Genomic DNA, 13,805 nt, shown 5'->3' with positions numbered 1-13,805 from the left:
TGTACATGCACTATTGCTAATAACCGCGACAACCTTGTTATATAGTATGTCGAAATAGCGATACATTAAAGGCGCTGCTTGCACAATGGGCGTTGCGAGTGCAGCTTAATCCTACCATAGCGCATAATCAAAGCCCTTATTAGATAATAGATGCAGTGCCACAAAAGTCCCTGTTTGTTCAAGAAGGAACACCACACCACAGTGCAGGTGCCCAGTGGGGCATATCAGCTAATAAGGAGGCCAGAAGACGTCGATATCCAAGCGTAGCGTCTGATTGAAGGTTGTGATGTCCACGGGCACAACGGTAACGGTGCCTTGAGCGAAGAGAAAGCTGCCGGTGCCGCCCACAATGGCCGTGGGAGTGGGTGCCGCGCCATATGAGAACAGGCCCATGATGGCGAGGGAGCCCTGCAGGCCCATAGTTGAGCTCAGGTTGAGACTAAGGGTGAAGGAGCCAAAATAGACGAAACCCTCGGAGGAAGTGGAGACGGAGGTGCCCGTGAGGGTGCCCACGAGCGGAGAGGTGAGCTCAGGGCCGGTTGTGACGGGGTCATTGGCCAGGAAGATGCTGCCCAATGGGGCGGTCGTGGGGGTGAGGGCGCCCGACACCACGCCTGGAACGATTTCAATGTCCGTCACGTTTAAGTCGTGAAAGAAGACATGGAACTTCTTGTGCCTGTGCAGGCGACGGCCCAATTGCCCAGGGTGGTGATGATCATGAGCAGCTGCTGCGCTGCATATCATCACGAGAACGACTAGCTTGCAGAAGGCCAGCCCTAAACCATTAGCCATTCTCGATATGCGAACTAGCCAATCAACCCTTGGCTTGATTTATAGAATTTCAGCGGGATCTTTTGATTAAATAAATGATAAGCATACTCCAATTTTCTTTACAAAAAGCTTGGCCCACGCTCTGGGGCCAGAAGTCAGTTCTGGCCAACCCCTTTTCTTTTTGTACCTCCCTCATTAATGACAGGTAGAGGCTTCATTGAATGGTGAAACTGATGAGAAGTCAGGACCAGGTTCAGGGAATTCTTAGGCACCTACCAATCTTAGAGATAAACTTTTTTTCCAGCAAGTGAGAAAAAAGACAAGTAGGAGTACAATCGGTTTTTCCCTATTCAAAATCACATTATTAACTGGTTTTTAAGTTACAAAAACTTAAAAGTTTGATCGGTTTTGTAAAGATGAGAGTAAATTCAATCAGCTTTTTTGAATTTTAGCCGGTGCAAAATACATTCAAAATACACTAGCATCTTCAAGGCTTTTGTGCCAGGCAATAACATCAAACCGAACCAAGAAGAGGCCACACCATGGAGTTATAGCACAAAGCTCATCACATAAGCGAGTCAGAGCATAAGCTTGAGTCATCATCCCCGGAGCCATACACTGTTGCACCACAAAGCACATGCTATATGTACAATTATGCTTATATGCAACACACACACATCACTTGCATACACACTGTTGATTATCTTTACTATATCGTCAACTATATCATACAGTTCTTACTACTATTCCAACGAGTGCACAACATTGAGCGGAGCCGAGTGGATCAAGGCGAAATACATAGGCCTCATCCACTCAATTTTGGGCTCGCCAAAAACTTCTAACAATGGCGAGAATATAGAAATTAAGAAGTAGAGAAGTGGTACCATAGTTGCTTTTTGACAAGCACATCACACCTGTTTTGTACCATAATACTTGCAAAATTTTAAAGTGCCCGCATCAAAAGTTACACTAAAATTTAAAAAAACTTGCTATATTTCACCATACCTATCAGTTTTGAAGGGCAAGGGTGCCCACCAAAAATCAAACTTGCCCCCAACCTTATGCTCAAGTCTTAAGCATGTGAATTTGTGTGGGCCATATGGCCACTAGGCTTATGCCCTCCCCTACACGTTGAAGTTTTCCCTTCCCCCCACTACTACTACAGTTTTAAACTGATAATTATCTATTTACCTAGGTAAAACTATCTTTATCGCTTAAACTACTACTACAGCTAGGAGTTCTACCATCATTGAATGTGCGTCATGTTACATTTAACATGATCACTAAAAACAAGGTCTTGACGATTCATAATATTAAAAACATTGATGTTATTAAAGGAGGAGTACTAAAGGATGATTTGATCTATCGATCTACCCCATCCATACCTCATAGCTTTGACAAAAGAAACTTTAGCTCAACCAATCTCCCCACTCTTCCATAAGGCAAGACCAATAAAGGCAAAGTAGCTACTTATTTGACTAAATTATGGTGCTACTTTGATCGACAATGACTATTTTGTACAATATCTCTAATGAGGATTTCACTTCATTTTAGTGGGATTAAAAAGCGAAAAAATTGAAAGGCGAAAGGACAATAAACTCTAAATATTTCCATTTTTTAAAAGAAATTGAAGGTCTTAAAAACGAACTATTTTCAAAACTATATTACATTTTCTATTCTTGAATTTTTGTGAGGAGTAGACTTGGAGCAACCACAAGGACATGCTAATGAGCAAGTAACCTATGTTTGGAAAACGCAAGCTTTAGTAGTAGAGATAGATCTGGCCAAAAACCTATCAAATAATATATTGAGAGATTTGGGATATCTTATTTTTGCTCAAGACATAAAAAAAAAACCTCCCTAATGCATGCTTCAAAACCATAAGGTCCACAATTTCCCATTCTATACCCTTCGTAAGACGCTCAAGAAACACAACATAAAGGGAAACTATTAGGTCCAAGCGATAAAGATAGTTTTACCTAGGTAAATAGAAGAACTAAGGGAAGCAAACCTCTCCCTCTCGAGGTGCTAACAAATTTTCACCACTTTTGGTGGAATTAAGTGCGACCCCTCCCCTTTAGATGCAAAAAAAGAGGATGAAGAAGAAGAGTTTGTGAAGAGCTCCCACTCACCCTTTGGTTTTAGCAAAGATTTTGAGAAGGAGAAGAAAGAGATAGATTTTCCAAAAGAGGATTCCCCTATAGCAGAAGCCCAAGTTAGTCAAACGGAAGAAGAGACTCTTCCAAGACAAATAACCTTTGCATATAAAGCAAAAGTTTCGAGACCCCTCTGCCCCCTCTGCGCACCGGATTCTTGGTTGCTAGGAGAGCGGAAGTAGCTTCCTCTTGCATGGGGAAGGGTTTCCCACTCGAGGCTTCGCCCTCGAAACGGTCCGGACACGAGACTAATCTGGTGGTCATTCCGAAACCGAAACCGAGAAAATTTTCCTTGCCTGAAAAACGGGGACGATTCCACCTTTTTGATTTTCTTAATGAATTTTCTAATGGGTTCAAATTAAACTATCCTTCACCTGATTGAACCAGATAGAAGGAAAACTATCACTGACTTAATTTGAAGAAATCAACGCTTTTTGCTAACCGAAATCAGACACAGTCGTTGATCTAATCATATGAGGAAATCAACGCTTTTTTCCTAACCGAAATCAGGCACAGCCGTTGATCTACTCATTTGAAAATTTCTTCAGGGTTTTATTTAACTACTCGAATTCTAAACGTATTCCTATTATTTCATTTAATTATTAAAACTCCATTGATTCCAGCCTAACCCCATCCAGCAGCCCATGGGTTAGCCACCACACCCAACCACTAGAATCGGTAGAACCAGATAATTACTCACCTACCCATAATTGAATGCCTTTCTTAACTTTTGCTTTCAAATAATACAGATACGCACACACTCCTCTTTAAAACTTTAACATATAAAATAATTCATTGACAAATAGTTATTCGTTACAGATATCATAACTCAAAATTTCCATCGAGACCCTTGTTTCTCAAAAAGCAGTATCACTCTCTGGACTCTCCGTTGAGACTCTCTGGACAGGAACGAGATCCAGTAACAGATTACAATAATCATTTCATCCATCATACATATCTTCCATGACATACGCATGGGTGTCCTAGGCACCGCGAGCCCGTGCATCGCCTGGTGTCAGAATCCTCCAGGATCCTCCTTAGGTGTCCTGGCACTTCACCGCTTCGTCGACCCTCGCCCATCGTATCAGAAGCACACCATTTTTCAACCATACTGAGGCTGGTCAAGACCTGGGCAGGCTTTGCAATGTGAGCCGTCCTTTGAACACTCCCTGCCAGCTGTTGCAACCGAACTTCCCTTATAAAAACATATACCAAATGCTTCCTCCAGCATTATGGCATAAGATAGTCCTTTAAGAAAACAGGGTTTCTATGCAAGTTTTTAGTTTGACTTTCTTTTGAATATAAGGAGTATTTCTTGAAACAGTATCCCAAATCTTCTTGAACGGAATTTTGAATTTCATACCTGAATTCCTTGAATTCTGTAACCTTGATCCATAGATCAATTCGAAGAGTCTCAAACTTAGTTTTAGATTTGGCGGGGGTTTTGAGTGTAATTTTTCTAAACTAGTTACATTTTCTTTCCTCGAAACTGACAAAAGAGTTTGGTCTTGGTCATAGACTCATTCAAGGTTTGAGTCGGATAAGATTTTTCCTAAACTATCTTTTCTCGAAAAGGTTTGATAATTTAGTTACTATTTTATCAAATTTCTTTCTTTGAATATACACTTAACTAATTTCTCAATTAGTTACAAATTTCAATGAGAAATAAATTTATCATTTATCTGAATATTTCAATCTTGATAGATTTCCTGAATTTTCTTTTTACAATCCGTGTGAATATAAAATGATAGAAATTTCTCTCTTAGAGTATTTAATTATTCATTTATTAAATACTCATAGAATTTAAGAGAATTCTAATTTTGATATAAAAATTCTTTATGCATCTATTTATGCGTAAAAATCAACTTCAATGGGAATAACTCTTTGATATATTAAAAAATCTATTTATGCATAAAATCAATTTTAATAGGAATAACACTTTTAAATTAAAAAGAATTTCTTCATGCATCTATTTATGCATAAAAATCAATTTTTATAAGAATAATGCTTTTATAATAAAAAAAATCCTTTATGCATCTTTCTATGCATAAAAATCAAATTTAATAAGAATAACACTTTTATAATAAAAAAATTTCCAATACGCATCTTTCTATGCATAAAAAACAAATTTAATGAGAATAACACTTTTATAATAAAAAAATTTCTTTATGCATAAAAATCAAATTTAATGAGAGTAACACTTTTATAATTAAAAACAACTCCTTTATGAATCTTTCTATGCATAAAAATCAAATTTAACGAGAATAACACTTTTATATTAAAAAAATTTCCTTTATGCATCTTTCTATGCATAAAAATCAAATTTAACAAGAATAACACTTTTATAATAATAAAAAAATCCTTTATGTATCTTTCTATGCATAAAAATCAAATTTAACAAGAATAATACTTTTATAATAATAAAAAAATCCTTTATGCATCTTTTTATGCATAAAAATTAAATTTAATGAGAATAACACTTTTATAATTAAAAAAAATTTCTTTATGCATCTTTCTATGCATAAAAATCAAATTTAATGAGAATAACACTTTTATAATTAGAAAAAAATCCTTTATGCATCTTTCTATGCATAAAAATCAAATTTAATGAGAATAACACTTTTATAATTAAAAAAATCCCTTTATGCACCTTTCTATGCATAGAAATAAAATTTAATGAGAATAACACTTATATAATAAAATGATTTTCTTTATGCATCTTTCTATGCATAAAAATCAAATTTAATAAATAATATTAGTGATATCCATGCATATTCATAGGTGAATATGTACATGGAGTAATTAGAATATTTCTTTTAGATGCAAAAATGGTGGGAATTACTCTTTTAGAATAACATAAAAATAAACTTTCTTTTCCACAAAATTCTGGAAAATTTTGCCATAACCTCCTTTGTATGGCTGACCATTTCTCATTTTTATCATTCTTTATTTGACTTAAATTAACCCAAATTAGATTTATAGAACTCTAATCTACATAATTTTTTTTAAAATTCAAGAGAGTAAACAATAAGAAGAGTTTAATTAATCCCTTAGTTAATCTTTCTAGGATTAAGGGGGATTGAGGGTTCTACTCTTGTTTGAAGCAAGAGTGGCCACTAATTCACTTTGGAGAGGATTAGGCCAGAAACAATTCAAAATTCAAAAAGTAAGAGAGTACGAGAAAAGTCAAGAGTATGAGAATATTCCCTTTAAAAAGTGAAACTAGGGGGGTATGGCTGATGTGGCAAGGCAAAAAATAGGGGTCATCATAGCCTTTGCCTCCCTTAAGCCCAGATTTTTAAGCTCTAATCCCTTAAAATTAGGAATCCTTAGGAGGTCCTTTTTGGGTCCAAAAAAATCCTAATGCTGGTGGATGGTCGTCATTGTCAGTACTTTTCGTGTATGGAAGTTGGCATCATAGGTCTCGCTGAAGTAGAGGCAATTCAACAATTCTAGCTCCCATGGCTCCAAAGTAGGTAGGCTTCCAAGCCCCAACTGCTCCAACTATCCCAAGGGGAGAGCTAGGGCTGTGTTTGGAGCATCCCCTCTTGTGTCATTAATGTCGTGTATGCTTCTTGAGGCAACATTTTGGTGTCTTCAAGGAGGAGCCAAACTGTCTACTCTCATGTAGCTCGTACAATCACAAACTCAACGATCCAGACGCTTCATAATCTGGAGTCCGTTTGCTCATTTTATGAGAAAAAGACTCCCCCATGGAACTTCCTCTTAGGGCTAGTGTGTTCTTCCTTAAGTCTCTTTATATGGGGGGCGGGGAAGTAGAGTGTCCATAGTTGAAGATCATGGCTAGCTAAAACCAAAAATAGAGGGGAAGGAGGAGCGTCCTCCCCTTAAGTCTATTCACACAGGGAGAGAGGTGTAGGACACCCCCTCCACAAAATAAGGGGGCTGGCTGTGAGAGCTTAACTAGAGAGGGATGTTGGGGAGAGCTTGGCTATAGAGGGCTATCAACAAGGAGAGCTTCCAGAGAGGGGCTGCCAACCATAGAGGGGGGTGCTGGGGATGGGGGGTTTATATAGGGCCTAGTAAGGGTGCGGAGAGAGGAAAAGAGGGGTCGAAAAGGATAGTGTACATGAAAGTACGCTGATCTGTGGTTGTATGAGCCTGTGGAAAGTGTGGTGCCTATAAGCGGACTAAAGGTGGGGTACGCATGGGCCTCCAAGATAGTGGCCGCATGGGTGTCCATGTGGCGCCACACGGAAGACCTTACGTTAGGGCGACCGGTCTTTGGTCGTCGTGTGCGGTCATTTGTATGGGTGTGATGGTATGTGTATGGTCCAAGGTAAGGTCCTTTTATGCATGCTTCCCAAGGAAGCATTTTTGGGGTGAGGACTCCTCTTTCTTTTGGGACACGGACCTCCATATATGTACCGGTGTATTTGACAGTTGTCAAAATGTTTTTTGGTGAAATTGTCCAGGGTGTTTTCTTGGTCACAAGGGTGCAATCCATTTGTCAATCGGACATGAAGACACGTATTTATTAAGGTCAGAAGTTTACTGTAATTTAACTAAGAATTTACGTAGATGCTTATTATGGTGTCCATTTTGAGTGTTGTAAAGTCCTATACCAAGGTAAAATCATGCGCACATTTCACATTCGGACTCAAAATTATAAGATTTCGAGTAAAAATAGCTCAATAATTAAATTGATGATTTTTACACTATCAAAAGGAACATAATTTCATCTATTAAATGGACATATATTATTATTGAAGATGGACATGTTACAATTATAATGTCCCCAATGTTTTGGAGGGTAATTAAAGGGATTCTCATATTGTAAATGTTGTGGATGATGATGTCATTGAGAAGATCAATTGATAGAGGAGGCCTCATTATCATCTAGTGAACTTATAGTACATCCTTAGATCCTTCTATAGATATTGATAAATTCTCTTTTAACCTCATATTTGAAATATAGAAGATACGAGGATTGCATCAGAAACTAACCTATGGAGCCATGGACCTTGTACAAGATAAATAGTAATGATTTTCCCTTTAATCTCGTAATTGAAGATGTAGGAGATACGGAGATTGCATTTAAAAATTGATCTATTTAGAGCCATGGACCTTTTACAAGACGAATAATCATAAAAGAGTATTACCGATGGGTATATCGAGTCCCATAAGATCACATCCCTAAAAAAACTATCTCCTTAAAAAAGCTAATAGAAAATGTTGGTAATGGTGGGTAGATCTCTTGTAATGTATGAATTTGGTAAGGCTATGAGAAAAATAAACACCAATGAACTATCTAGATAGGCCTCATCAGTACATGTAAGCCTCTCCTTGAGATCTTTGATCCTTGTGAGAAACTCATCCATTAAATCTCCTTCATTCATATGCTTGGACTCTAACTGCTTATACAAGTAGGTCACTTGTGCCTCCCGTCAAGATTATCCATAGTGGAAAGCATCCCAAGAATAACATTTCATCCTACAAAATACAAATCTCTACAAAACATGCAATTATTACAACTATCTATAGGTACTATCAATGCCCACCACCAGTGAGATGGATGCAACCAAGTTTGGGATGGCTGATGATGAAGGAAACCTGCAAAGTGTATGAAAAATGAAAAAGTGTAGAGTGTAGAAATGTTACAAAAGGAATGCAAAAATCAATGATATGATGCTCTCTCATGCAGCTTGAAGATGCGATGTTGATGATGACCCTCTCTACACACCAAATGTTGTTGCAATGCATAAAACCCGAAATTGAATAAAGACAGTTCAAATCAACACTCCCCCGAGATGTTTGCGAAAACGTTACAATATGCGAACAAGTCTTGAAACACCCCAGAATGCACTAATATTCTATCAACAAAACATTGTAGGGTATACCTTCTCCACCTAAGAGGATAGATTAATTTGAGATAATCAGAAGAGTAGGTCGAGGAAGAGATGACAAGGGGATGAGAGCTAAGGGAACCTACTCTGCTACCAACTGTTGGAGTGGAGACAAAGGTAACAATGCACACACCAATGCAACAAGCAATTAGATATTGAGAGAAGCATAACACTCAAAGTAGATTGACAAGAATGAGTGAAGAATAAGTGAAGTGACATGATAAGGCTTACACACACTCATAAGAATGTGTAGAGAAAAAAATCACTTAAAGAGGGATAACGTTCCCTAGCACTTGTTAGCCTACATCCAGAGAGTTAATGCCATATAAATGACTACCTTTCTCAATCCCACTCTACGACTGTTAACTTTGCCCAAATTTTTGAAGATCCCATGTATGAAAAACATCCCTTTAAAAAAGGACACGAGGGTACTAGGTAATATCTCTTATAGCTCTTTACTTCCAATTGAAACGTTTGATCTTGCATAACTCAAAGAGATCATCAATACATGTGCAATGTTTTCTAATTGGAATCATATGCACAATCCTCAATGTAAGGCCCCCAACTTGTTCAAATATACTTGGACCCTAATAAACATAAAGTGGGCATCTCATTTTTTGGGAGGTCACAAGTTATTACAAGAAAAGTAAAAGGAGGTGAAGAAGAAATTCCACTTGTGATCAAGCATTGATCAAGAAGGTTGCAGGACTTACAATTCAATATGCCCCTATTCTTGCTTAAGTATTTTTGGGTGTAAATTGTAGAAGTGAAGGGCCTAGAAGATGATCAATCATCGTATATTACCAAGATGAGATGGTCATATATTACTAAGAAGTATTGGGTTTATAGTTGGTGCTTCAACTCTTGAACAAGACCGATTTGTATCTGATTCATTCCAACTTTTACCTATGGCTATCCAAGGATATTATAATTTCTAGCTATGCTCAATGACCTAATAGCCTTGCATGCCAAATCTAGAGTTCATGGACAGATAACAAATTTTTATATGATTCATTCTAGCTTTTATCTATGGATGTCCAAGGATAGTATAATTTCTAGCTATGCTCAATGACCTAATAGCCTTGCATGCCAAATCTAGAGTTCATGGACAGATAACAAATTTGTATATGATTCATTCTAGCTTTTATCTATGGATGTCCAAGGATAGTATAATTTCTAGCTATGCTCATTGCCCTAGTAGCCTTGCATGCCAAATCTAGAGTTCATGAACAAGCAACAAATTTGTACTTGCACACACACGAGAAAATTCAGCCAAATCAATTTTACCTAAGACTAGCCACAATGGAAAGAAGGACAGGAGTGGACATAGTTGTCGACCTCAAGCTCATGTTAGACACCTTCTCATTAAGAACGAGCCAAACAAATTCAAGAAGATGGAGAACAAAGTAGTTTGAGATGATTGCATTCAAGCCAAAGTACAAAAACAAACAACCAAGATTTTTTAATTCACCCATGGATATAAATGTATTCACAATGTTTTCTACATTGTCCAAGTCACATATATTATTGCTATGGATTGCTATGGAGAGAGACAGAGAGAGAGAGGGCTAGACATTGAGAAAGTACGCATACATAGGTTTTTGTTGCTTTTGATTTTTCATATTCAAGCCATGATTAAAATGCATGGCACATGGAGCTATTGTGATGTAAGGTCTTGACTAGAGATTGTGTGGGACTTTGATGACACTATAGCTTCCTTAAAGCAAGCTTATGTTTTTCATTCCTCTTTTACATTTTTAAGGAAAGAGAGAGAGGAGGGTTGAGTATTTACAATAGAAATGCTTATGTATACATATTTTAAAAAGAAAATTCCTATAAAGAAGATGTTTGATTGATGCTAGTTTTATAAAGGGTTGAGAATATAAAAAAGCATGTTAAATATACCATAAAAAGAGAACTTTAATGTTTGATGGAAAATACCTTGCTCATGAGGATGAGAAGATAATATTTAGATAAAGTTTGATTGCTTGTATTGGTCTTGATTAAAAGATCATATACATAACATAATTTACACATATAAGGAAGGGTATATTAGCGATACAACCTTAATATAGTTTGCTAATTGAATTGAGATGATTAAAAGTATAAATTCTCTTTTCTTTGGTAGTTTTCACTACAAGGGATCAGGCTCATACCCGCCCTCCTAGCCGCTCATACAAGGGATCAGGCTCATACCCGCCCTCCTAGCCGTTAAAAATAACTTGTGGAAAAAAAGTAACGGGCCCGTGTATCAGCACGTGTATCACCGCGGCCAGAGACATGCGTGTAAAAGTGCGTGTATAGAACCAGTTAGACGCACTGATACGAGGGAGTATACACGCATTTTGTCAGTTTAGCTGCGCTTAGACGCGTTGATACGAGGGTGTATACATGCGTTTTGTCAGTTTAGCTGCGCTTATACACATGCATTTCACAGAGTATCCACGTGTATACAAGCGACTTTTTGCAGAGTTGACGCATCTATACACGGGAACAGAGAGCCAAAAAAAAAATCCAGAGAGTGCTATTTGTGGTACGTGAATGCTGTTCCAGCATTCCAGCACCCAATAACACTCTCTGGATTTTTTTTGGGGTGCATTGCACCATCCATGAGGAAGATTTAAGACAAGAACGACATGAATGCATACATTGTTAATACACGATTCAAGAGAGACATGAATGCAATACTATCAATTCACGATTCAATATTACTATCAAAATTTTATGTGTATACATATATACAAGGGAGTCCATATGTCGAAGTAGCCCATGGCTTCAGTTACAAAAATATATATACAACCACATCCTGAATATGGAATGTGATACTATAAGTCTGAGTACTACTCAGACCCAGATGATGACTCGTTGCTCCCTCCATGATCAGATGAGCTCACATCGATCGAAATGTCCGATGAGTAGTGCTCACGTCCACCCTCTGCAGTGGCGGCGGGTGGATCATCAGCAGGTGTAGCAGCAGCTTATGCCTGTTCAAGTAATATATAGTATATAAGTATATATATGTAATTCAATAAACCAAAATCATTCGTTTAGAGTTTTCAAGTACCCGTCGACCGTATGGTCTCATGGCCATCTCAAACCGCGCGTCTGTAATATGTCTCTCGGCTCTGAAGAGGGCCCACGTGTCACATCTGCTATGCCAGCGAGCATACCCAGCATCGTGGACTGTGGGCTTCCTCCCCGTAACCCGTCTCGCTATATCATAATCAACACAATTTGTAAGATTAAAACAATCGTAGAATCAATGAATTAAGTAAACAATCAAATAAAGTTGCAAGATACTTACGAACTCTGCCTCCCATGACTTGATGCCGCCAGATCCAAAATGCGAAGATCCAATGGTCTCCATATGGATCCGTCGTGCCTCCACATGCTGCTTGCTCTTCAGACCACCCTCTGCTCATTTCTTTGCCTCCTTCCACTCGCGTTTGTACGCAGTGATGACAGGTTTCTCGGCAGGATAGCCACCCGCAGCTACATTTAGCCCATCATAGTACGCGAGTTTCTTAAGGTGAGATCTTTTATTACTTAAGATCTCCCTTATTCGCGTCCTTCCCCATACATCGTACGCGAGTTTCTTAAGGTGAGATCTTTTATTACTTAAGATCTCCCTTATTCGCGTCCTTCCCCATACATCTGAGAATGTCGCATGTGGGGGATTGGGGTACCGATTATGTACAGCATCTATCACCTCCCCAACTAATCGGCTATTTTGATCTTTAAATCTAATAAAACAATTTTTATACAAGTTTGATACTACCCCATGCATGTACTCCATTACCTCTTTCCCCCTCGCATCCATCACTATCTCGCCCCTATCCATCACATCATAGCAGATCACTCCCTCCACCTCTCTCACCTCCTCCTCATCCTCACTGTCTCCTCTAACTCTTCTCCCTCTATCTCCTCTCTCACCGCGTGCCCTACTACCTCCCCCACCAAAGCACCCGCCGCATCCTCCACTCCCACTCTTCCTACTGCGGCGTTTTCTCTCCTCTGTACTGTGGGTGGAGTCACGACTGGGGGATTGTCTACGTGACTGTGGTTGTGAGGGAGTACGTGATGGTGGCTGTGAGCCCTGATGTGACGGTGCCTGGGAGGGTGTGCATGAGTGTGTCTGGGACGGGGTATGTCTCCTCGGTGGGCATGGAAGAGGAGAAGCTGCATGCCATCTCGTCGGACTTGCAGGCATAGACGGCAGTGGAGTGACATGGATACTCGGGGGCAGGGTATAGATACCAGGCAATCCAGGAGGGGGATGGGCATACATGTACTCTGTAAGCTCAACTGGACCAGGATGGCACCCAAAATGATTTAGCATCTCCATCATCCAAGTACCGTACGCAAATGGATCGGATAAAGAATCTAGATCCATAAAGAATCTGCAAAAACAAAAGTATATACATGATTGCATCAAAGCACAAATGCAAGATAGCACATATGATTTTGTGAAGGCAAGCCATATGCAGATGGGATCATCTCTCTGAAGAACCTAGATCGCAAGCATGGGTGAAACACAGTCGCGTGTATACACCCGTCCAAAAACGCATGTATATGCACGTGAACGTCTGTGCAGACAGCGACCTACACGCGTTCCTACATGCGGCCTGCGTAATTTTTTTTTTAAAAGCGACCGACCCCCGACAAATCGTCCTTATAAAAAAAGCCCACTGTCACAATCGTTCACAAAAGTACTACTAGAGAAGGAGAAGGACGGAGACAAACGCATAAAGAAAAGAGACAATAGCATAAACAAATGGAAGGAAAGAGAAAGGACAAAGGACAAACTGACTCACCTCTAAAAAAGTGAGTCTTCTTTTTGGCTGGTTTCCTTCACCCGTGTGTGCTCCTTGTCTCTGCTCCTTGCACTTAGGTTTACTGCTCTATTGGAAGAGGCAGCGACGAAGGAGAGCAAATCTTAGTTTGAAAATGTTTATTTGGAGAAGGCGGGTTATTTTAGGTATAGACAGGCCGTCGCGTGTAACAGCGCGTG

General features: G+C 39.0%; 1 protein-coding gene across 1 annotated transcript; it reads right to left on the bottom strand.

Annotated features, from left to right (window-relative positions):
* Nucleotides 1-228: 228 nt before the first annotated feature.
* Nucleotides 229-792, bottom strand: LOC147623895 (pterocarpan synthase 1-like). Its single transcript, XM_086820822.1, has one exon. The coding sequence runs from the start codon at nucleotides 790-792 to the stop codon at nucleotides 229-231; it is 564 nt and encodes a 187-aa protein (XP_086676948.1).
* Nucleotides 793-13,805: the final 13,013 nt, after the last annotated feature.

Source organism: Cibotium barometz, chromosome 26 (assembly GCF_041138505.1).
Source record: "Cibotium barometz isolate CiBa-2024 chromosome 26, ASM4113850v1, whole genome shotgun sequence".
In the NCBI taxonomy this organism is placed as follows: Eukaryota; Viridiplantae; Streptophyta; class Polypodiopsida; order Cyatheales; family Cibotiaceae; genus Cibotium; species Cibotium barometz.
The sequence above is the reverse complement of the archived record's forward strand: the minus strand, read 5'-3'. Positions and strand labels throughout refer to the sequence as shown.

Coding starts and splice junctions, on each gene's coding strand:
- LOC147623895 (XM_086820822.1), bottom strand. CDS start 792: ATGGCTAATGGTTTAGGGCTGGCCTTCTGCAAGCTAGTCGTTCTCGTG.